Source organism: Crinia signifera, chromosome 1, assembly GCF_055691185.1.
Source record: "Crinia signifera chromosome 1, ASM5569118v1, whole genome shotgun sequence".
NCBI classification, from domain to species: domain Eukaryota; kingdom Metazoa; phylum Chordata; class Amphibia; order Anura; family Myobatrachidae; genus Crinia; species Crinia signifera.
The window spans coordinates 114,242,643-114,265,431 of record NC_139217.1 but is presented as its reverse complement, the minus strand read 5'-3'; the positions used below and the strand labels follow the sequence as shown (position 1 = coordinate 114,265,431).

Here is a 22,789-nt window from a genome sequence, read left to right as displayed (position 1 = left end):
AGTTTCCTCCTCAGTTTCTGCAGCCGTCATCGGTCTTAGCTCATAGAAATGCTCGCCGCATTGTTGTTCTCCCAGATCTTCGGTCATAGATCCCGAAAAAACTGAATTATTAGTGGGTGGTTCTCCCTCAGGACCTACACCCTGTTCTTCATTATATTCTTCTTCATCAGTCCATGGACTGGTAGATTCCCAATAGCTGTTGTTAGAGGAATCCATTTCAATATTAACTTGATGCTAATTAATAGCAAATACCAAGTAATAGCTGCTAACTCTGTACAGTGAGTAATAGATGCTTACTGTCCAGTGAGCCTACAGCAAAGACACTTGTCTGTGCAGTGAGCTGGGTTATGTAGCACAAAGCCATTGTGACATCATAATAGCAGCCTGTCCCTCTGCATATATTGGTTTTGTCAATAAAGTTTTAATATTTTGTAAATAAATAAAAAAAATAAACACAGGCTGTAAGAGAGGAGGAGAGTACAGTAACTTAGCCTATCCTTTGAAAGCGGCGCCCATACAAAATCTTTGCATTACCTCTCATAAATAGATCCACCCTACAAATTGGGCCTGATTTGAGACCTATTTGCAGGGCTGCGATTTCACAGACCTATTATCGATAGGCTGCGCATGCGCACGGTCAGTGCCAGATTAAGGTCCACATGGGCCTGGAGCTGCAATTTACAAAAGGCCGAACCCCATATGGTCTAATGGAACCACTTATACTCAGAATAATCCCCATGGTAGCAGTGCCACTTATACACATAATAAATGCCCACGATAGCAGCGCTGCCTACACATTTTAAATTACCACTGTAGCATTGCTGCTCATATACATAATAAATGCCCATGATAGCAGATCTACTTATATACCAAATAAATGCCCACGATAGCAGATCTACTTATATACCAAATGCCCAATGTACCAGAACCACTTATGTACAAAATAAATGTCCTCGGTTCCAAAACCACTTATTTATATATTAATTACCCACAGTAGCGGTAGCGCTTATCTACATAATAATGCCCACAGTAACAGATCCATCTACTGGGTATACATAATAAATGCTTATGGTAGCAGAAGCACTTATTTACATAATAAATGCCCACAGTAGCAGAACCACATATATACATAATAAATGCCCACAGTAACAGATCCATCTACTGTGTATACATAATAAATACTTATGGTAGAAGACGCACTTATTTACATAATAAATGCCCACAGTAGCAGAACCACTTATATACATAATAAATGCCCACCGTAACAGATCCATCTATATACATAATAAATGCCAAGGTAGCAGAACCACTTATATAACTAATGGATGCCCATGGTACCAGATCCACTTATAAACATAATAATTACCCACAGTTTCGGTAGCGCTTATATACATAGTAATGCCCACAGTAACAGATCCATCTATATACAAAAGAAATGCCCATGGTAGCAATGCCACTTATATACATAATAAATGCCCCACACTTACACACTATAACCACAAAAAACACACACACACACGTGCACACATTTCCAAACATAGATTCACCACCAAATATATACACACACAGTACAAACACACATTGGTGTAACTATAGCAACATTTTGAAAGCCCCACCATGAGAGAGAGAGGGTAAAAGGGAGAGAGAGAGGTCTCAGGAAGAGAGAGGGGGGAGTGGAAGGGAAACTGTGGGGAAAGAGGAGAGAGATTGAGGAGAAAGACAGACCAGGGATAGAGAGAGATTAAGTGATGAGATGGAGCTGGAGTAATGGTGTGTACACACTGTCAGATATGCCTTAAGATGCGATCCACGATCCGATCAGATCGGATCGGGATCGGATCCCAAGGCACATCCGATTTGCATACAAGTCTGACTATATAGTGCAGATCTGCACTATATAGTCAAGGCAGACAAGACTTTCTGCCTTGCGATACGTGAACGCGCAAAGGGATCGTATCGGGATCGCAAGGGTTAAAACCCTTGCGATCTGCATCCAATTCCGATCCGATGTTGACTATATCGTCAAGGAAGGCATATCGGAAGGCAAATTGTACTGTGTGTACACACTATAAGAGATTGTTAAGAGACAGAGAATGGGCAGGGGGAAGATAGAACAGGTGAGAGAGAAAGAGCACACACCACATCTATGCTCACACAGAGTACACACACACCGCATCTATACACACACATCACATCACATCATATAATATATACGCACACACAGTACACACACACCGACCACATGTACACACTACACACATCACAACCTAAACAATACACACCACTCATACAATACAGTATACACACTAATTGATGCTACTCATCAAGTAGCCATCACATAACACATTACATTACCTGCCAGGCTTCATGCAGCAGCTCCTCGTGTAGTCTGGAGGTGGAGCTTGTGACTGAGTGGCAGGCTCAGGACCCCGGAGAAGGAGAGTGCTGAAAGGAGGGGCAACCATCACACTGCCTGCACGCCAGGCTCCACTGATATCAGGTGAGAGTGCTGCAGCCGGAGGAGGGGGGGGGGGGGGGGCATGGGAGAGGATGGCCACAGTCAGTCTGTCACAGGAAAAAGATTTTTCCTGTCAAAACTGTCAGTGTCCTGTGGGCCTATTTACAATGGAGGCTTGGAGCTGCAACTCCATTCGACCCATTGTTAATCCGGCCCTGCGCACTGTACACGCGCATGCATATAATACACTGTGCGCATGAACGAGGTCCCATTGAAAACAAGCTAGCTATCACAGGCTTTTGGCAAGATGATTGACAGCCTTCATGTTTTGTCTGCAGCACCCCAACATTTTCTGTGAGTGTCGCCGAAAATGCAGGCAGTAGTGGTAAGGAATGGCCCTTTTCAGAGTCACAAGCAGACCTCTAAATGAGCTAAACTCCGTGTTCCTGAGTGGCCTGCAGTGGGAGACACTCGGGGGCATCTTTCTTGGAACTGGGAATTTGTGTATAGGGGTGTACACATGGAGCGATCCTACATAGTCAAAATCGCTTAGAAGGTTAGTAAAGATCGCTGTCAAGGTTAGAACAATCGCCCTATAATATCGCTTAGTAAAAAAAGTTGCCAGGCAAGAATATTTTGAGTAGAATCACTGGCTGTCTAGTCAAAATCGCTGGTATTCACTGCTGAGGGAGATATTCACTAGGCGATCTGCAATTAAATTGCAACCCGTATGTTAATTCTAGTATAGTCAAAATCACCCATAGACAAAATCGCTTAGTCAAAATCGCACCCTAGCAAAAATCGCTCCATGTGTACTCCCCTTATGAGGTATGGCAGGTTTGGCCAGTTTGTGCAAGGAATCGAATGGGGTAATTGTACGTATGTTGTGGAAAGTTGTACTGTTTGGTTTAGGGGTGTACGGAAGGATGAAAACAAGAATATAATAACTAATGACGATATGTGTTATGGAAGTGTAGTGTAAGGTGTTACTGTGTACTTGGGATAGAAGATACCGTATTAAAGTAAGTGTGCATGTTACCATGGCGCTGGGGAAGTGTGTACATGTTATTTATGGGATGGGGGAAGAGAATCTGGGTCGGACAATATTGAGGTGTATAGAAGGTACATGGAAATAATTAGAATTATAGTAATTTGAGAGAAGTGGTGATCGCTATTTGGGGTGTTACGTCATGAACTTTGGATATTTATATAAGGTATATAAATGCTTATTTATTAATTATAATGTGGAATATTTCTCGCAATCAGACATTTTCATAGGTTAACTGCACATATTTAATATCACCGCCATGTATGAAGGAGGGATTGCAGCAGATATTGCAAATATCTGGTTTAGTCCTTCCCTTTATTTCTGACGGCAGCCGTAACCCCCATAGATTCTAAGGAGGGTGCAAAGATGTCAGAGTTACCAAGTTGAGCCCCTATTGATCGCCAGGAGACCTCTTGAAAGGCCAAAGTTAGAGGTTTTCCCAGACGTTCTGGAACAGTAGGCAAGTACAGGGTCGCCGACTTTCTGGTTACCCTCTCTGTGTGAGATAGGGGGCGGGTTAACATGAGGAGGTAGTCCAGGGGCGCGGCACACCCAACTGTGTAATTGTGACCACGCCCCCACTGCACAATGATGGTATTACGCACAATGATGCAGTTCAGCATGAATAGTGTCATCTGATCCCTGTGGCCTTTCCAGGAGGCTGGGGGGGGCTCTGATTTTCTGGAGCCTTGCACGCTATTTCAGTAGGGTTGGCAAGTATGACGTGAGGGGGCTCATAAAAATTCAGCGAACGATAAGGCAAGATGGCAATAAGGATGCACCGCTTATCATTCATGGGGTAAAGTGTGGATATTATTTGTATGCATCTATGCACCAGGTTCCGCTGGTAGATTGCTATCTTTTTCTAAAGTATTAAGCACCCGTTACCTCAACATTCCTTCTGAAGCCTCTTCTGGTTTCAGCGTTCCCAATAGTGCATTGCGTTGGTACACGGGTGGCGTCACCACGCACCGGCGCAATGCAGGACTGAGGACCTTTCGTCTGGCATGAAAGCTGTGTGGAGGAGGCAGGAAGACAGAGCGGCGGGTTGGGGGGTACACGACAGGGACAGAGGGTCCCTGTTGATCCTTGTTAAATGGGATGTTTTTTTTTTTTTATGGCCCCGTGTCAGAATGTGAAACTCTGCTCATTTCGTGTGGCATAATGTGTAAGGAACGTATTGCATTTGGAGGGGTATATATCACAAAGGGGGAGATGCCGGTAGATCCCCCTAGCGACCATATCCCCCTGGGTTGCAGACCTCTGTGAGGTGGAGGTGGAGCATGGCAGCGTGGAGACACACAAGATCTGTTAGCAAACATAATTTGCAATCCGCTCCTCTTGAAATAGTCTTTGAGGAATATCTGAAAGCAGGAAAAAAGTACAAAGAAAGTTTTGGAAGAAGTTTGCGTTGCCTCCGGGGAAAGTGTTGCTAGTGGAGACGGTGATATTACTGCTGTTGCTATATCCGGTACATTCAATGTGTTTCAGGGAATCTGCATGTTGGAGAAATATACAGGCTCCGTATTAGTGGCGGACAAGAGGGAGGCAGTGCCGGCCCTAGGCATAGGCAAACTAGGCAAATGCCTAGGGCATTTGGAATGCCTAGGGGCACCAGCAGCATCTGCTGACTAAAATGATATGCAGCATGCCTATATTCTGTGTGTGAGTGAGGCTGTATCTGCATATGAAATAGTGTATTCATGGAAATCCCTGTAACATAGCATTCCATATGCAGGTTCAGCCACAGTCACACACAGAATATAGGTATTGCCACATATCATTTTAATCATCAGAAGCTCCTTGTTTGTACTGGTCACATAACAATGCAAATAAGATGAATTTTCAGCAAAAAAGGCACCCAACGTTAGCAGAACTGGCCAGGAGCTGCATGGCCTATTGAGGCAAGATGTATGAGGAAACATTTGTATTCAAGCAGAGGCAGAGGTCACAGTGTTAGCGGCTGTGCGAGTGCTGTCTGCGGGTGGGTTGGTTGTGCAATAGTGTTCTGCTTATGTGTAAGGAGCATTATGTGTTTCATGTATAAATGCATTATTAATGTGCGACATGTGTAACTGGCATTATGTGTGTCAGGTGTATAAGGGTATTAATAATGTGCAACATATGTGTAAGGGGCATTATGTGTGTCATGTGTATAAGGGTATTAATAATGTGCAACATATGTGTAAGGGGCATTGTGTGTGTCATTATGTGTATGAAGGGCATTAATAAAGGTTGGCACATGTGAGGGGCATTATGTTTATAAGGACATTATTAATGTGTGTCATGTGTAAGGGGCATTACTGTGTGGTATCAGGGGTGCCGAGAGAAAGGGGTAGGGGGTACAAATTACCCAGGCCAAAGTCTGATGGAAGGGCCCAGTGGGGGCCCCGGGCCCCATCCCCTTAAGTGACAGCAGCAGCTGCAGCTCTTCTCCTCTGCCCAGCACACGCTGCTTTGTGCTGGGTTGCAGCGTGGCCATGGAGGTGCTTAAAATACAATATTTTCTCAGGATTTTTTTCTAAGGGTATAATGTGAATAATGTGAGGAGTAATGCATATAAGGTAAAGTGGTACTACTGTCTGTTGTAACGTGAATAATGGACACCATCGCATGATATAATGTGAATAAAGTTGCACTACTGTGTGGCATAATTTGAATTGTGGGTACTATTGTGTGGCCATGCCCCTTCCCAGCAAGAACACACCCCTGTTTGGGCTGCGCACCGAATGTGTGCACTGTTTCTATTTAAAATATTGCGGGTAGGAGCACCAAAATGTTGACTGCTATGATGAGGGTTGATGGTGCTGGGAAAGGGGAGAAGGGTCAGAGGCGGAACTAGTGGCGGTGCTAGGGGGCACCAGCCAAAATCTTGCCTAGGGTGTCATTTAGGCTAGGGCCGGCTCTGGAGGGAGGTCAGCAAGAGATTACAGAGAAATAAAAAAGGAAAGTGAGAGATGCTCCAATTTTCCAGACCCCGTGATGTGTGCTTGGAATATTAAATCATATAGGACACATGAAACTTATTGGGAGGGAGAGAAAAGGTGGGTACAGACGTTGCACATTCCATGCAGCATCTGGCAGTGAAAAAAACAATACAGGTGAACTAGGGGGTGTGGCCACGGCTAAAGGGGGTGTGATCACTGGTAAAGGGTGTGGCATAATAAGTCTGAGTCTGGTGGCCTGACTGCTGGAGTTCCTGGGGTTTGGGGATACATTCATCTATTTGTAGCTCTCTTAAAGGTCTACCTATCACAATCCACATCTCAGATGCAAATCTGTTGTGATAAACTCGACCAAAAGCTCCACCCCTGATCCACTTACGGTAGTTCTATGCTTATTTTTTGTGATACTCCGCTCTGCTGCATCTCTTGCCTCCGTCTACCGTACCCCCACATGACTTCCCACACAATATTACCTGCCGCCAGCACAATGATCATTTCAAGATGGCAGCTGTACAACTGATCCTGTGCTTCCCTGTGACCCCCGGTGCTGTACAGTGACACGCCAGCTTAACAGCATCACTTTACTGAACTGGGGGGTAACAGAATGAGCACAACGATCAGGGGGCCGACTGCCAAGTTCCTGGGTGCAGGTTAGGATTACTTTTATTTTTGTCTTTTTTCTTACTCACCGATCACATGGCTGATCACGGCGGCTGGATCCAATTCCAATTGCCGGCATCCCAGTATATACTATATTAATAACTTAATAAATACATGTTTTAAATTTAAAAAGGACATGTTTAGGTTCATATACATATATACCTAATAAAATGTATTTGTTTTAAATGCTTACTAAGTAAATAATTGAAACCACTATTTTGCATTGTGTCTTCCTCTTTTTATTTTTATGATCGGAACACTTGTACCATGCTATGATTATTTCTGGTTCTCTATCCCCATATGTATTTGACAATTAACTTACCCTAACATTTTATGGCAGACAGTACATACAAGCACGGTTTTATCACTAGAAATAGATACACAATTCCAGCAGGAATACAGTAGCAGAAACTCCACAGAGCAGTCCCTGCAGATCCCTAATCCTATTCAGCCTCAGTCTCTCGGTGACTATTCTATGGCTCAGTGCACTTAGAGGTGTGACTGAGGAACAAAAGCTCTTAGTGCACATACACGGCCCATATAATTATCTCCACTACAATTCTCTATGGATAGCAAGGGCAAACAAACAAAAGTGTGACAGTCTGTCCTATTACTCACTAATGTATGAAAAGGAAAGGTCAGTCATTAAATCCAAACAACCATTGATTACTCCTAATGAAGCTGAATATTGGGACTGAGATCGTAGAAATTAAATATACTGTAAAGCTGGGTACACCCTTGTAGATATATCTGCAGATCAGTTGATCTGTAGATATATATACAGACAGATCGAGCAGCATGTTCTCTATACACGCTGCCTGATCCATTGGGACTGACATCATAAATGGGCAGGCACATTTGCATGCGCCAGCCCACTGAGCTGTCAATCACCGGTGGCTCCCGGCATGGTTGTACGGTCAGCGGATCGCCCTTACACACAGCACAATTCGCTTTTCACAGATATATATCGTACATACACAATGGTCGATGGTGCATTGATATAGCGGTCATTCAATCGAGAGGCCGATATATATATCGACCAGTGTGTACCCACCTTTTGGGGCATCAATATATCATTTCTTAAACACAGGGGATTATTTACTAAGATGAGAGTTCTACTGAAGATGGGATGTTACGATGGGCAATAAATGAGAATCAACATCTATTTAGCACCATCAATCTAGAAAATAATAGTCAGAATCTGATTGCAACATCCCATCTTCATAAGAACTCCCATTTTATTAAATAAACCCCATAGTATTTGACGGCAGATAAGAACCTCCTTGCCCATCTAGTCTGCCCATTTTTTTTATTATTTAGGTAATCTCAACCTTTTTGATCCTTAGCTCTTTGCAAGGCTATTAATATGCCTACAACAAGCAGGTTATAAGCATGGCTCACCGAGTCATCGCCCCGCCCCCTTAAGATGGCTATATTACCCAGCGAGAGACAGGGGGCAAGCAGTCGGATGGCAGAGGAGGAGCAGAGAAGAGCTCCAGAAGAAGATGAAGTCCTGGGAGGCGGCAGCCATGTAAAAGAGCTTAAAAGGCGACACCCTAGGTGAAGAACACAGATGAAAGCGCCTAAGCCCTGGGTGAAGAACGAAAAACTGGGACTCACACTCACTTTGTCCCCTATATTTTAGGAACCAGGGCCAGCTGCAAAAGTCTGATGTGGAAGGGGGCGATGAGGGAGCCTGGCAGGGTGCCTCACACGCCACTGATGGTAAATTTCTAGGGTATTTAATGATTATCCTAGGAAATACATAATTATTCTAGATCTGTTTAGTACATTAATACATTTGTAGAAGAAAAATGTACTTCCACATCAAAACAGCATTTATATTTAAATTAACTGGAGGAAGAGAATGGAAAAATGAAAAACTTTTCACTATCTAAAAGCCTATGTTACAACTTATTATTATCCAAAGACCATTTTATTGCAAGTGCTTTTATACAGTCGACGAAAAGTGGCATAACATGCAATTTGGGATCGATGCAATATGTTATCTAAATAATGTACTTTCAATTACCCTTAAGAATGTTTTCTTTATTCTTGCAGCCTTCAGGACATTCTCTTATAGCGATAGAAGTTTTCAAATATACTCTGCAAACCTTTAATATCCATTCCAGGAGACTGAATAATTATTAGCAAATATGTTACAATTTTGACTGAAAGCATAGAAATGGCTATACAAAGAGTTAGGGGTAAAATCTTAGGAGAACATACATTTTCCATTTAATCAAATAAGTGACTTTAAAGAAGGTTTTAATTTAAGCTATCATATGCTCATCTTATTATATTATGTTGGCAGCCTACTGATCTGTCAATAGAATCCACTGTTATCACCACCTGACAAATGGATGATAAAGAATTCAAGTAAATACATGCACTTATAGTACAACCCTATATATAAAGGTGCCCATACATAGGCCCTTATTCAGATCTGATCGCAGTACAAATTTGTTCTCAAAATGGGCAAAACCATGTGCACTGCAGGTGGGGCAGATGTAACATGTGCAGATAGAGTTAAATTTGGTTGGAATTTGTGTTGAAACTGAAATCTAAATTGCAGTGTAAAAATAATGCAGCTAGTATTTACCCTGCACAGAAACAAAATAAGTCACACAAATTTAACTCTCTCTGCACATGTTACATCTGCCCCACCTGCAGTGCACATGGTTTTGCCCATTTTGAGAACAAATTTGTACTGCGATCAGATCTAAATAAGGGACATAGTGCGACAGGGCAGTGCAATGAGATGCTCACTCCCGTGCACATCCCATTGCACAGCACATAAAGTCTGTGCAGCCCGTGCTTTTAGTACTAGATTGCATCGCATCTAGTACAAAAAGTAAGGTGCTGTAGCACATCGTATGCTTTTTGTACTAGATGCTATGCAATCTAGTACTAAAAGCACAGGCTGCACAGACTTTCTGTGCTGTGCGATGTGCTGTGCGCGGGAGCGTGTATCGCACCGAAAAATGCACTGTGTATGTGCACCATAAAAGCACGGGGTTCCTCACATCGTGTATGGGCACCGTAAGAAAATTAAGTATCACAGCAGTAACTGTAAAGTATGATAACAGAAAGTTATTTGTTTACTGTCACAGGGTGTGTATGAAAAGCTTGAGTGTTATATAAAGCCCCATCATATTACTGTAACAAATAAGTCTATCATCTTGTGGCCAAATTACACACAATGAAGCATGGGACTGAGATGTCCTGCCCAACTAACGCCTCATTATACAGTAAATCGCCAACATTTTACACAGAGCTGTCTATAAGCTGAGGTGAATGCATAGTAAATTGCTGGATCCAGGGGAGGGGGTGGGCAATCAGCTTAGATAGAGAGGCAATAGGTCTACCCTAATAGGTCTTGACCAAAAGGTCAATACAGAAACAAGTTGGCTCCACAGGGGAGGGGAGGGGGGGGAGAGTGTAATATAGCTGTTCTGCTGTATTATCAAATTAATCCAAAACTAACCACTGGGCTTAAATCATGTTTGCTCGGTTGCAATACTAATGTTCACACATCTGAGTAATAATAGACAGACTGCACATACACACAATAACACTGTGATTGACAGAAAGAGAATTTGGGGAAGGTAACAAGGAGTGGCGGCAAAAATGTAGGCATGTCACAGACGATTTGTGGGCATGTTTCTGCCTTCAGCTGTGATCATATATGTAGAGTAGCATGTCACCAGCATCGTAGGTGCCGGATGACTCACTGACAGTCAAAATCCCGGCTTACACGGCCTATTTTCCCTCATGTGGGTCCACAGCCCCCATAGAGGGAGAATAGAATATGTGGCGAGCCACCAAGCCCGCAAGGGGCTTGAATGCACTCACTTCGGGGGCATTCAACATGCAAAACCTTGCTTTTGCATGCTAGCACGATACAACACATGAATTTGTCAGATCATAGTCAGCAAGCAAGGACTATATGAGCAACTTGTATCCTGAAACACTTATTTGTGTGATATATAGGCCCTTATTCTGATTCGGTCGGTGCAACGTACGTACGGTCCATTTCACCATACGTTTCCCGCAAGCGGATGGTGAGCGTAAGTCCGCCCACAAAACATCCGCACATGGACGGTCACAAACACCGACAAAGGGGAGTGGCGTACACTCGAGCGTACGTCACCGTACACGGACGGATCCCCTCTTAGCCACCGATAACTGGCGTACAACAGAACATACGCCACCGTATACGGACGGGTCTCGTCCGTTTTCCCACCGACATCTTCCGTATATCTGAGCGTACGCCACAGTGCAAGTAGAAATTGAGTCCAAAAACATCCTTGTTGCTCTTAGATGTGGTTTATGTGTCTTTTCCCATATAAAAAACTGGTATGTTTGTGCTACAGTGAGAAGGTTGACACATGTCGTCTTCTGTGAATTGAGTGTCCTGCTTTTTAAAGTATACAAAAACACTTACTGAATGGGTGTAGATGGTTATAAAATAACTACCTTGGCATATATAAGCAGGTCTTTGAATGAATCTTACCTAAAATTAAACCAAAGTTTACATGTTGAAGTGTAGAAGGATATGCTTCCAATGTGTTTGAGGGCTGTGTGTGGCTTGCAGGTAGTGAAATCATGGTTTTCACTTAATAGGCTGCAGCATTGCTTATTACATTCAGGTGTAGTAATCAGCGTTAATTAGCAGACCCAGGTGTCCGCTCTCATACGGTATCTCTAGGGGTGGTCTGGAGCTATCTTTGGCGTCCGCCTGTTTTTGGCCCAAAATGCACGGTGCGTTCGCCGGTTGTAGCACCGTACATTTTTGGTGCACACCCCCGTGTACGCCCATGTTTACACCCCGTTTCCCTCATTATTCCGGCCGCTCCCCTAAAAATGCCCCCATGCCGCCCACAATGTCCATACTCTTGCGGACAGGTTTTTCCGCACGGAGAGACCCGTCCGTGAGCGGTGTGAGGTCGCTGCACCTGCGCATTGCGAAAGCTACGCATGCGCAGATGAAAAAAAACCCTGATCCGGCCGTTTACGGTCCCACCGTAGCGAGCAGAATAAGGCCCATATAATGTAATGGTGTGCCGGGACTGAGTGTGGTATAATTACCCGACAGTCATTAGTCAGTTGTTGGAATCCCGACTGCACAGCGTAGGGAGCGCAATGAAGCCCCTTGCGGGCTCGCTGCGCTCGCCACGCTGCGGGCACGGTGGCGAGCTGCACTCACCACCTATTTTATTCTCCCTCTATGGGGGTCGTGGACCCCCACGAGGGAGCAGTCGGGATTCCGACGTCGGAGTATTAACTGTCGGAATCCTGACTGTCGGGGAGCCGTCTGGCACTATAGGACCCTGTCATGAGCAGCATATCGCTAGGTTAACATCAGGCAAAAATACTATAATAGATAGATTTATACACAGCCTGGCTATAAAACAACTACATTTACCATTTAGTTTGAACAAACTGCAGTAGTCTCTAGGTATCGGGTTGTTAGGTTAACACACCAAAAGTCGACATGCATTGGGTCGACCACTGAAAGTCGACATGGATTAGGTCGACACCTGAAATAGGTCAACATGGATGGAAGGTCGACAAAAGCATTAGGTTGACATTCAAAAGGCTGACATGGGTTTTTTCACTTTTTTTGAGGTCGACAGGCGGTATTTCATGTACTACCATCCACCAGGGCATGGAGGGAGCATAGAATAGTGAAGCATGGCGAGTGCAACAAGACAGGCAAGGGGATGCGGTACACTTTGGCGATGTCTATGTCGACATTCGGGACTCAAAAAAGCAGCACGGTGCTCACAGTGCTGAGGTCATGGGTTTGATATTATTAACAGTTATGTATATAGCGCATACATATCTCCATAGCGCTTTACAGAGTATATTGAACATTCACATCAGTCCCTGCCCCAGTGGAGCTTACAATCTATATTCCCATTACTAGTTTGATTGAGCAGCTGTCACCACTCTCACCACTGTTTTTATATGCAATAGGCATTTGTTGGGACCTGCATTTGGAGGGCATGCTGGTTCCTGTAGACTAGAGCAACAAGGAGGATTTAGGGGTAACTCCTGATAGGCTGGCTCTCAACTTAGATATATTGGTAAGTGCTGTTATCATGTAGTCTTACAGTAGACAATTAGGTACTCTTTACCTAGCACGGCGCCCATCGCGGGCATCGCGGGTACATTTATGTGTGCCCGCGACGCGACCGACGCGATGCCCACGATTTCCCATTGAAACCCATGTTAAACATGGAAATCGCGTCGGTCGCGTCGCGGCCGGCTATAAATGTGCACACGATGGCCCCGACGCGATGCCCACGATTTGCCATAGGAATTAATGTTAAAAGACCCGATGGACACGATTTTCATGTTAAATGCCTCAATGGACCCGATTTTAGCATAGGAAACAATGTTAAATGGGCCTTAGAGCCCAAATAGTTACCCTGAACTCTGAAATGGCCCCCCCAATTTTTTACGCCACCCCACGATCAACGTGAACCCGAAGCGTGGCGAGCGCAGCGAGCCCGCGAGGGGCGGCGGTACGCGTCCTCCGACCTTTTCATACCCCCACTATCCACGTCGGCGTGGAGTTGAGAATAGAATAGTGTGGGGAGCGCAGCGAGCCACCGAGCCCGAAGCGTGGCGAGCGCAGCGAGCCCCGCGAGGGTCCGCGGATACCTTCACAGGTAAACGCGTCCCCTCGCGGGCTTCACAGGTGTCCGCGTCGCCACGGACACCTGTGAAGCCCGCGAGGGGACGCGTCTAGCTGTGAAGGTATCCGCGTCGGCTCGCTACGCTCGCCACACTATTCTATTCTCAACTCCACGCCGACGTGGATAGTGGGGGTATGAAAAGGTCGGAGGACGCGTACCGCCGCCCCTCGCGGGCTCGCTGCGCTCGCCACGCTTCGGGTTCACGTTGATCGTGGGGTGGCGTAAAAAATGGGGGGGGGGGACATTTCTGAGTTCAGGGTAAGTATTTGGGCTCTAAGGCCCATTTAACATTGTTTCCTATGCTAAAATCGGGTCCATTGAGGCATTTAACATGAAAATCGTGTCCATCGGGTCTTTTAACATTAATTCCTATGGCAAATCGTGGGCATCGCGTCGCAGCCATCGTATGCACATTTATAGCCGGCCGCGACGCGACCGACACGATGTCCATGTTTAACATGGTTTTCAATGGGAAATCGTGGACATCGCGTCGCGTGCGGGCACCTTTAGCCCGCATACGACGCGACCGACACGATTTTTTACCTCACGATGCCCACGATCAAGATCGTGGGCGCCGTGCTAGGTAAAGAGTACCGACAATTATATGGCCCAGATTGGGTGCTGTTATCATGCAGTGTAGGACGAGGCCCGGAAGCTTATCATAAGTTTTGCTAAATATATGTAACTAAGATCTCTGAATGACCCTCTATTACTGGCGCCGTGAAACTACAGAAGTACCCTTTTTCCCTACCACATGTACACGCACACACAGACATTCTAAGGTTAATTTTGTTAGGAGCCAAATAACCTACCAGTATATTTTTGGATTGTGGGAGGAAACCGGAGTACACGGAGGAAACCCACGCACGTACGGGGAGAATATAATAACTCTGCACAGTTAGAGCCATGGTGGGAATCAAATGCAAGACCTCAGTGCTGTGAGGTAATAATGCTAACCACTACACCGTCCGTACTGCCCTAGGTTCGATATCCGCCACTGCCCTGACTGTGCGCTTTGTATATTCTCACCATGCTTGCGTGGGTTTCCTGACAATCCAAAAATATACTGGTAGGTTAATTGGCTTCCAACAAATATTCTCTGTAAAGCGCTGCAGTATATGTTTGCCCTATATAAGAAACTGTGAAATAAATAAAACCCATTTTGACCGTTTTAACTGTCGACATAGCCATTGTTAACCTAATGCTTGTGTCGACCTTCCATCAATGTTGACCTTAGGCATGTCAACCTATTTCAAGCGTTGACCTTCAGTAATCAACCCAATGCATGTCAACCTAATGTAGGTCAACCCAGTGACCCATACCCAGTCTCTAAATACTTAGGCATCACTAGTGGCATATTTGTAGTTCATGGGGCCCACACTGCACCCTCTTTTTTTTTTTTAAACACCGCTCTGGAGTCCGGCAGCACCATTTTTTCCAGAGATCAGCGCATGCGCATAAGAGTCTGAGCACTCTGGAGCTCAGGTTCTAGATCGCTGCTGCCAGCAGGGTGGAGAGCGCCCGGACGGGGGAATCTTATGCTCTTCCTCTCTTTGCATCACATATATGTACAAACTGAAGTCATTCTTGTGGTGCTGAGAACTCATCATCTAAATGAGATGTGGAATTGTTTTTACACCTTTATAAAAGGGAATAAGTAATATAATTTATTTTTGTTTGGAAACAGTAACTGTAATCTACACACAACACAATGGCACAAAATATAAACGTACTTAAATGAAAACACATTTCTTTTTAACTAAATCCCTTTCAAAACAGAAAGGGTTTTCCTCACCCTGGGACCAGGACAATTTTGTATGTTTTGTTAGTCTAACATTTCACAAGGAAGAACTTGTTTATTCCCTATGGTACCAGAGTGGCTTTGTGTTGTTTCCTCTCGTACGGATCATGCTTACTCCTGGCGACTCAGTACAATATTCAGCTTTTGATCTTTAACTGGGGGAAAACAAACAACATTAATCATTCTTCTCATAGGGACTTATTCAGATCCGAGCTCAGTACAAATTTGTTTGGAAAATGGGCAAAACCATGTGCACTGCAGGTGGGGCAGATGTAACATGTGCAGAGAGAGTTAAATTTGGGTGCGGTGTGCTGAAGCTGAAATCTAAATTGCAGTGTAAAAATAATGCAGCCAGTATTTACCCTGCAGAGAAACCAAATAACTCATACAAATCTAACTCTCTCTATACATGTTACATCTGCCCCACCTGCAGTGCACATGGTTTTGCCCATTTTCCGAGCAAATTTGTACTGAGCTCAGATCTAAATAAGGCCCATAGTGTAGTTACGTTCATGCATTTAGTGCAACGCCACATGTACTCTATTGGGCCCTACACACAGGTCGACATTCAGGCATTTTCTGAGCGATTTTAGATTGTAGACCACACAGCGATTTAAATGCGCAGCCCCGTCGCTCTGTATCCGGCAGCGATTAATAACCTGCACGCAGGTTATTAATGAGTCTGGGCCAATAACTCAATGGAGAACACTGACCCTGACACCTCGCTCAGCACACAGCACGACGCAGCACTGTGTGCTGGGATACCGAGCATTCTCAGAGAAGTAGCTCTGCTCAGAACGCTCGTCGGCCCGTAAGTAGGTCAGTTAATGTCATAGACTAGTTCACCTCACCACAGCAACATTCAGGGAGACCCCAAAAATAGCAGCAATGTTCCCAACTCCCTGAATAGTCTAGCAATCCCCCACCCTACTCACAATATATAGCAGTTATGTATTTGGAAAAAAATTAAAGGGAAGATATACATATATAAGGTCATCTGTGACATTTCCATGCATTGGTTATAAGACACAAATGATCTATATGGCTACAGAAATATCATAGAAGTATACTTGTTGCCACTTAGGTGAGAAGACAAATGAACAAACCCTCAAAAGTATCATGTTTTTATCAACAAGTAGTTCATACTGAACAACAATGCTCAGATGGAGCAGTACACATCCACTGTAGGTGTTGTTGGTCTCTCTGCAATGTTTTTTTTTTAAATAGGCAAGTATGGTGCTAATTTAGGTGGATAAGGAAGAAAGGTTACAGGTTATGCCCCTTGCACAACGCACAAATAACCGGGGTCTGACTTGGGTTGTTGTTGGGTCGACCCGGGTCACTGTGCGGTGTGAAAGCATCTTCTGAAAAATCCCGAGTCCAGCAAACCAGGCAATCCAACCTTGGTTAAGAGAAGGGTTAGCTGGCAGTGTGAATGGGTAACCTGGGTTCCGCTCACACTATAGGGAGGAAGCAGCGTAATCTCCAAGCACTGACATCAGCAACCCATCATATTGCCAGGACGCTGTGGGGAGCTTCACCTTGCAAATGCCAGGTCACTCCCCGGACAGACCCATGTTCAAATCCGGATGCGACACGGCATTTGCAATGTGAAAGCGGTATTAGTTTCCATAGAATGCTACATGTGCAGCTTTTAGAGTGAAGCTGTATTTGTGTGTGTGGGATAGATTTCATTGGGGAGGTTCATTAGTCACCACTGGCCTGCCTATGGGAGCAGGTTGTGTAGTACATATGGGCTCCTGGGACTTGTGTGACTGCACCCAAATAATTCTACTTCTTCTCTAGAGTCCCACTTCACCCTGCACTGCAGAGCAAACAGAAGTCACCTAAAAATTGGAGTGGTCATGACTCTCCTGGTGATTTAGATGTGTGCAGTAGAGATGTCACCAGTACCTACTGTGCTGCTGGAGAGAAGCGGGTCCATCTAGAGCCTGCACATGGGCTGTCTCCTCTCTTAAACCACCGCTGCGCTGGGTGTAACCATGGTTTAATATGACATTCCTAATCTTTTATATGAGCATCTCACTCAATGTGAGTCGCTGTCTTTTGCTGGAATATCTCCTGCTTAACACCATGAGAATCAATATTAACAGCTTTTAAAAGGACTGCAGTAAAAAGTTCTTGCTATGACAACACTAGACTGTCTACATTAGAAATGCAGATTAGTACATTATTGTCCCATCTTAGATTATTCAGACACAGAGGGGTAAATTTATGAAGATAGATTTACAGTTTCTGTATAGAGCAGCAGATTCCGTTGCGCTTTACAATTGTAATCAACAATGATAAAACTAACTGGGTAGTAAGATATCAATATAGAGGTAGGAGGGCCCTGCTCGCAAGTTCATAATCTATAGGATGTGAATTCTATTGAAGATGGGCAGTTGCCCATAGAAACCAGATTCTACTTCTTATCTATTAAGCATCTTCTAGAAGATAATAGATTGAGGGGTAGATTTATTAAGCTCAGTGAAGTAATAAAGTGTCTGTGTATTTTCACCGGCCAATCAGCTCCTACCTGTTTTTCAAACCAAGCTTATAACTTCACAGTTAGGAGCTGATTGGCCGGTGATAAAAAACAGACAATTTATCACTTCACCGAGCTTAATAAATCTGCCCCAATATTTTCTATGGGCAACATCCCATCTTCAATAGAACTCAGACAAGTTGGTCCTAAACACACTGGCACTGTATGATGAGCTCCATAAGATGTTGTTGGCATCCAAAGGACGGGAACCCAGCGGTCAGCAAACTAGAATCCCGATACCTGTCAGAATGCCGACGGCGGAATCCAGAATGCAAGTATGTCGGGGTGGGTTAGTCTGTAAGGTAGAGGATTAGGGATAGGCAGCGGGAGGGGAGGATTAGTTTAGTTGAATGCCCGTCAGGATTTTAACTAGTTAGGATGCCAGTGTCTGTATTCTGTCCGCTGGCATCCATCGCAGCATTTGGGAGAATCTGCAGATCTCACCAGATCTATAGCTAAATAATAAAAAAGGGGGTGGAATCAAAATGATCTAGTGGCGCAAAAACTGTAAAGAATGTGAAAGGTGTACACACTTACAAAATATTAAACATGAAATAACCAAACATGAATGTATTACATTTTTCCAAATCAATCGTTCTTTTTGTGAGTGTCTCTGAATTAATTAGATCCTGACAATCCTGTGACATCCCAGAATTTGAGGTAAGTGGTTCTTATGGTAATCCCAATAAGTGGCAGGCCATCGATGCTCAACAAATATGTGAAAAAAATACACATAAAAAACATGTAAATGATACAGTCTCCTGATTTTTTGATTGAGGCAATAAATTCTGAAATGACCCTGTACGTATATCTTATCAACCTCTATAGGAGGGGCTAGAATATGTGTAATGATATGAAATAAATATAGGACTGAAACAACGCACCCCACTCACATTGAATGGGGATTAAACCCTACACATAGAGGTTTCTTTGTACCAATGAAGCGGTAGGCCACTGTTAGCATACTACCTTGCTCACCTCATTAAGAGGAACATTAAACATGTAAAAGGTATAATTTAATACAGATGGATCCTTTGTGGCTCTATATGTTGACCAAAGAATTGAACTATATGCATAAGGATGTTAAAAAAAAGTCTTCTCATTTAGTTTTTCTTTTGTTTACTATTTAATCAACTGCTATGCCAACAGCATACCTCCCAACTGTCCCGCTTTTCATGGGAACTTCACATTTTTTGGGGGACAGCAGTGTCCCGCGGTGGGAGGGCAGTTGGAAATCCACCCTGCCCGGGGAATAGACCGCACAGCATCTTTTCAGAGAGGCAGAGGGGCTGTGGGCATGGCCAGCAGCATACACAGCACTGGCCATTCACCTTAGTGATGGAAAATGGGGCATGGCCTGCGGCATCCCCATGAGACCACGTGTCCTATGACATAGACCATGCCCCTTTTTTGGCTATGCCGCACGAGCATCCTGATTTCTAAAGTTAAAATGTTGGGAGGTATGAAACAAGTTGGTGATGTGTTTAGCTAACATGTAGGTGATGCTTAAAGTACCATCAATCCAGGAACGCAGCTGCTGCCTTCTAGTGCATAAATAACCCAGTACCTCCACTAAAGGAAGACAGCAAATGGAAAACAATTTAATTGTACAAAATGGTAAAATGTAGTGGACATGTACGAAAAGCATGTTTTTAATTGCACTGTTAAAAAAATGGATTCATACTCCTGACACAAATTATACTTTTTTAAAACATTTTCTAGTGTTACTGTATATTTCCCCTACATACAAGTTGCCAAAACCACAAAAGGCATAGATTCCTCTATGCACCAGTTCCCATGAAAATGAACATTGTTGGAAAAAAAACAAAAACACAACCACATTTTAATGTACCTTTAATTCTGGAATGCACACATTGTGGCTAAATACATTAACATATAACACGCATATTACTTCAATCAATATAATCAAAATCTTCAGGTATGCCAAATGTTTTGTCGATCTTGCTCTCTTCAAACCCAAACTTTTTCTTGGCCCAAGATTTCACAGAAAATATATTATCTGTGGATCAATGTGAGAAGCAATGACACATTAATATACAGTAAGCCAAATATAATAATTTGTACCAAGTTACTGAACTAGGATTGTTATGATTAGATCTGTTCTAGCAGTTTGCAAACCACAAGTGGGAAGCAACAAACGTAATTCACTTTTAGGATAAACCATCATTAAAAAAAAAAAGGTTCAAATTCTTCAAAAAAATTAACATAGGTGTGTGCCTTTTTTCTATATAAGTGTTTATAAGAAAAATTTAATTCAAAATGGAATGTTTTTAGCAGTGTAATAATTAATCGAGACCAACAAACAGGATGCCAGGGTAAGAGCATCAGGGACCCACACAGTGTGCATTTTTCTATAATCACAAAAACGTGAAGCTTATGTTCTTGGAGGGAGACTGAATGTACACTACAAAGACCTCCTTAATATATTTGTTTGTGATGTTAACAAATATCTGCATGATGAATATGAATAGGTTTGATCAATGCGCAGGTGAGGAATTGATATGCTGATGAATTGTGGGAAAGAAGATGTGATGCCAGACAATATGGTATACAAGCAGTGGGTCACAACTGACAGAGCTGAAAGGGTCACCATCATTAAACCTCGTGACGAGAACTGGTTGAGAATTTAGATTCACTGAAAGAGCATCACAAGGGGTCTAAAATTCAAGGACAGGTTTTCAAAGAAAAGAAGGCAAACTGAACGGATTCTGAATGTATAGTCCTCGCCAACTTTGCTGAGAACTTTACTTACATCATCCAAGATGAAATCCGTTGGTGTAATATTACAAACCAGGAAGTGACATCTAAAGTCATTGGTGAAATGTAATAGGATGAGAGATTCAGAAAGTGAGAGATTTGGTAAGAAATCTCCAATTTTTTTAAAGCGGCAATCATTTACACTGCAAAACCAGCATGGATGGTGTAATGGTTAGCATTACTGCCTCACAGCACTGAGGTCATGGGTTTGATCCCCACCATGGCTCTTACTGTGCGGAGTTTGTATATTCTCCCCGTGCTTGCGTGGGTTTACTCCGGGTACTCCGGTTTTCTCCCACAATCAAAAAATATACTGGTAGGCTAATTGGCTTCCAACTAAAATTAACCCTAGAATGTCTGCGTGTGCGAGTACATGTAGTAGGGAATATAGATTGTAAGCTCCACTGGGGCAGGGACTGATGTGAATGTTCAACTATTCTCTGTAAAAGCGCTGCGTAATATGTATGCGCTATATAAGAAACGGTTAATAAATAAATAATAAAACCAGTTTGATTTGGAAGTGTAAATGAGTGCAAATAAGTTTAAAGATAATTTTATGTACTGGCAGTTAACAGCTATCTTAATAAGCCTCTGGAAAAGTTGTCAATCACGAGAGATGGGAATTGCAAAGAAAAAAATCTAACAATTAAATGTGGGTTTAAATTTCACTCATAAGGAAGTGAAGTAGGTAAATAATTATAACATAGCTTGAAATGTGCTGAAAATAATGTTTTTATCCCAGCTTTTTATGACTTTTCTGAGCCGAGATATTGCATTTACTCCAAATGTCCGCAAAAGTGAAAAATGTCATATGCCATTTTATAAAAGTGGGAACCATTTTCATATGAAGGTAAATAAAAACAAAGTAATGGTGGTTTCTGATTACTAACGTACAGGAGTCTTCACAAGCACACAAAAAAAATAGTCAAGCAACCAGGACTGGAGCACTCCACATGGATTGACCCGCATAAGTAACACAGCAAGATTACATGCATTCTAGCGCTACATGTGGTTTTAACGCCGCCCGCACAGCCACCTCCCCCACGCCCCTCGCTTGCTGAGTTTCCCGCACAGCTGTGAATGGATGTTTTGCATAAACATCCATTCGCAGCCTTGGGTGCGGGGGCCAAATCATTCGATGGTCGCCAACCATCCAATTATTTGGATCATCACGCAAAACTAAGACACTCTCAGGTTCCTTAGCTTTGCATGTTCCCTGAACGGGAACAGGGCGGGCAGCTGACATCCGGTGATGTTAGCTGCCCACCCCCGGCAGCCGCGTCACTTCCTAGTTTCCATGGGAATGCACAGCGTTTTCAATGGGAACACCCAAAAAATGATGGGCATTCACATGGGCGCGTCCCCTCACCACCGCCACCCCCCCCCCACATGCCCGAATGAGACGGCGAACTAGCAGTTTGTTGTGCCTGCTTGCAGCCAGCGTATGCACATGCACAGAAATGTGCATTAACATTAGGAAATCATTGGTCCCCCGTGCAAACGCGCAGGGGACAGAGCAGATTAGAATAAGGCCCCAAGTCTGGTGGAAGGTTACTCATGTACTTCTCAGTGGCTTATGTTTATACTGTCTGACAACAGTCACTTGCACTAGAGTTTATAGCTCTTGCTCGTCGGCACGTTAGCAAGTGAGCACATTTCCGGAATAATAATGAAACACTTTGCACATCTATGTTAAATGGTGCAAAGCATAATCCTGGTTTATTCATGTGATCAGCTTTAAAAACGGCTAACAGATATTTACAAAGTGCCTGATACAGAGCTGCATGTAAGGGTTTTGTGCAATATAAAGAAGGATCTTGGCGATACTTAAAACTACCTGTGCC

General features: G+C 43.6%; 1 protein-coding gene and 1 long non-coding RNA gene across 3 annotated transcripts in view; one reads left to right on the top strand and one right to left on the bottom strand.

Annotated features, from left to right (window-relative positions):
- The window catches only part of LOC146059574 (uncharacterized), a 93,972-nt gene that overhangs the window by 33,826 nt on the left and 37,357 nt on the right, over positions 1–22,789 (top strand). The gene's annotated exons all lie outside the window — the stretch shown is intronic.
- Positions 20,006–22,789, bottom strand: part of MND1 (meiotic nuclear divisions 1) — a 32,418-nt gene continuing 29,634 nt past the window's right edge. The window contains exon 5 of the mRNA XM_083156835.1: positions 20,006–20,187. Coding sequence (XP_083012961.1) covers positions 20,081–20,187 — 107 coding nt within the window. The 3' untranslated portion in view covers positions 20,006–20,080. The remainder of the gene's footprint in view (positions 20,188–22,789) is intronic.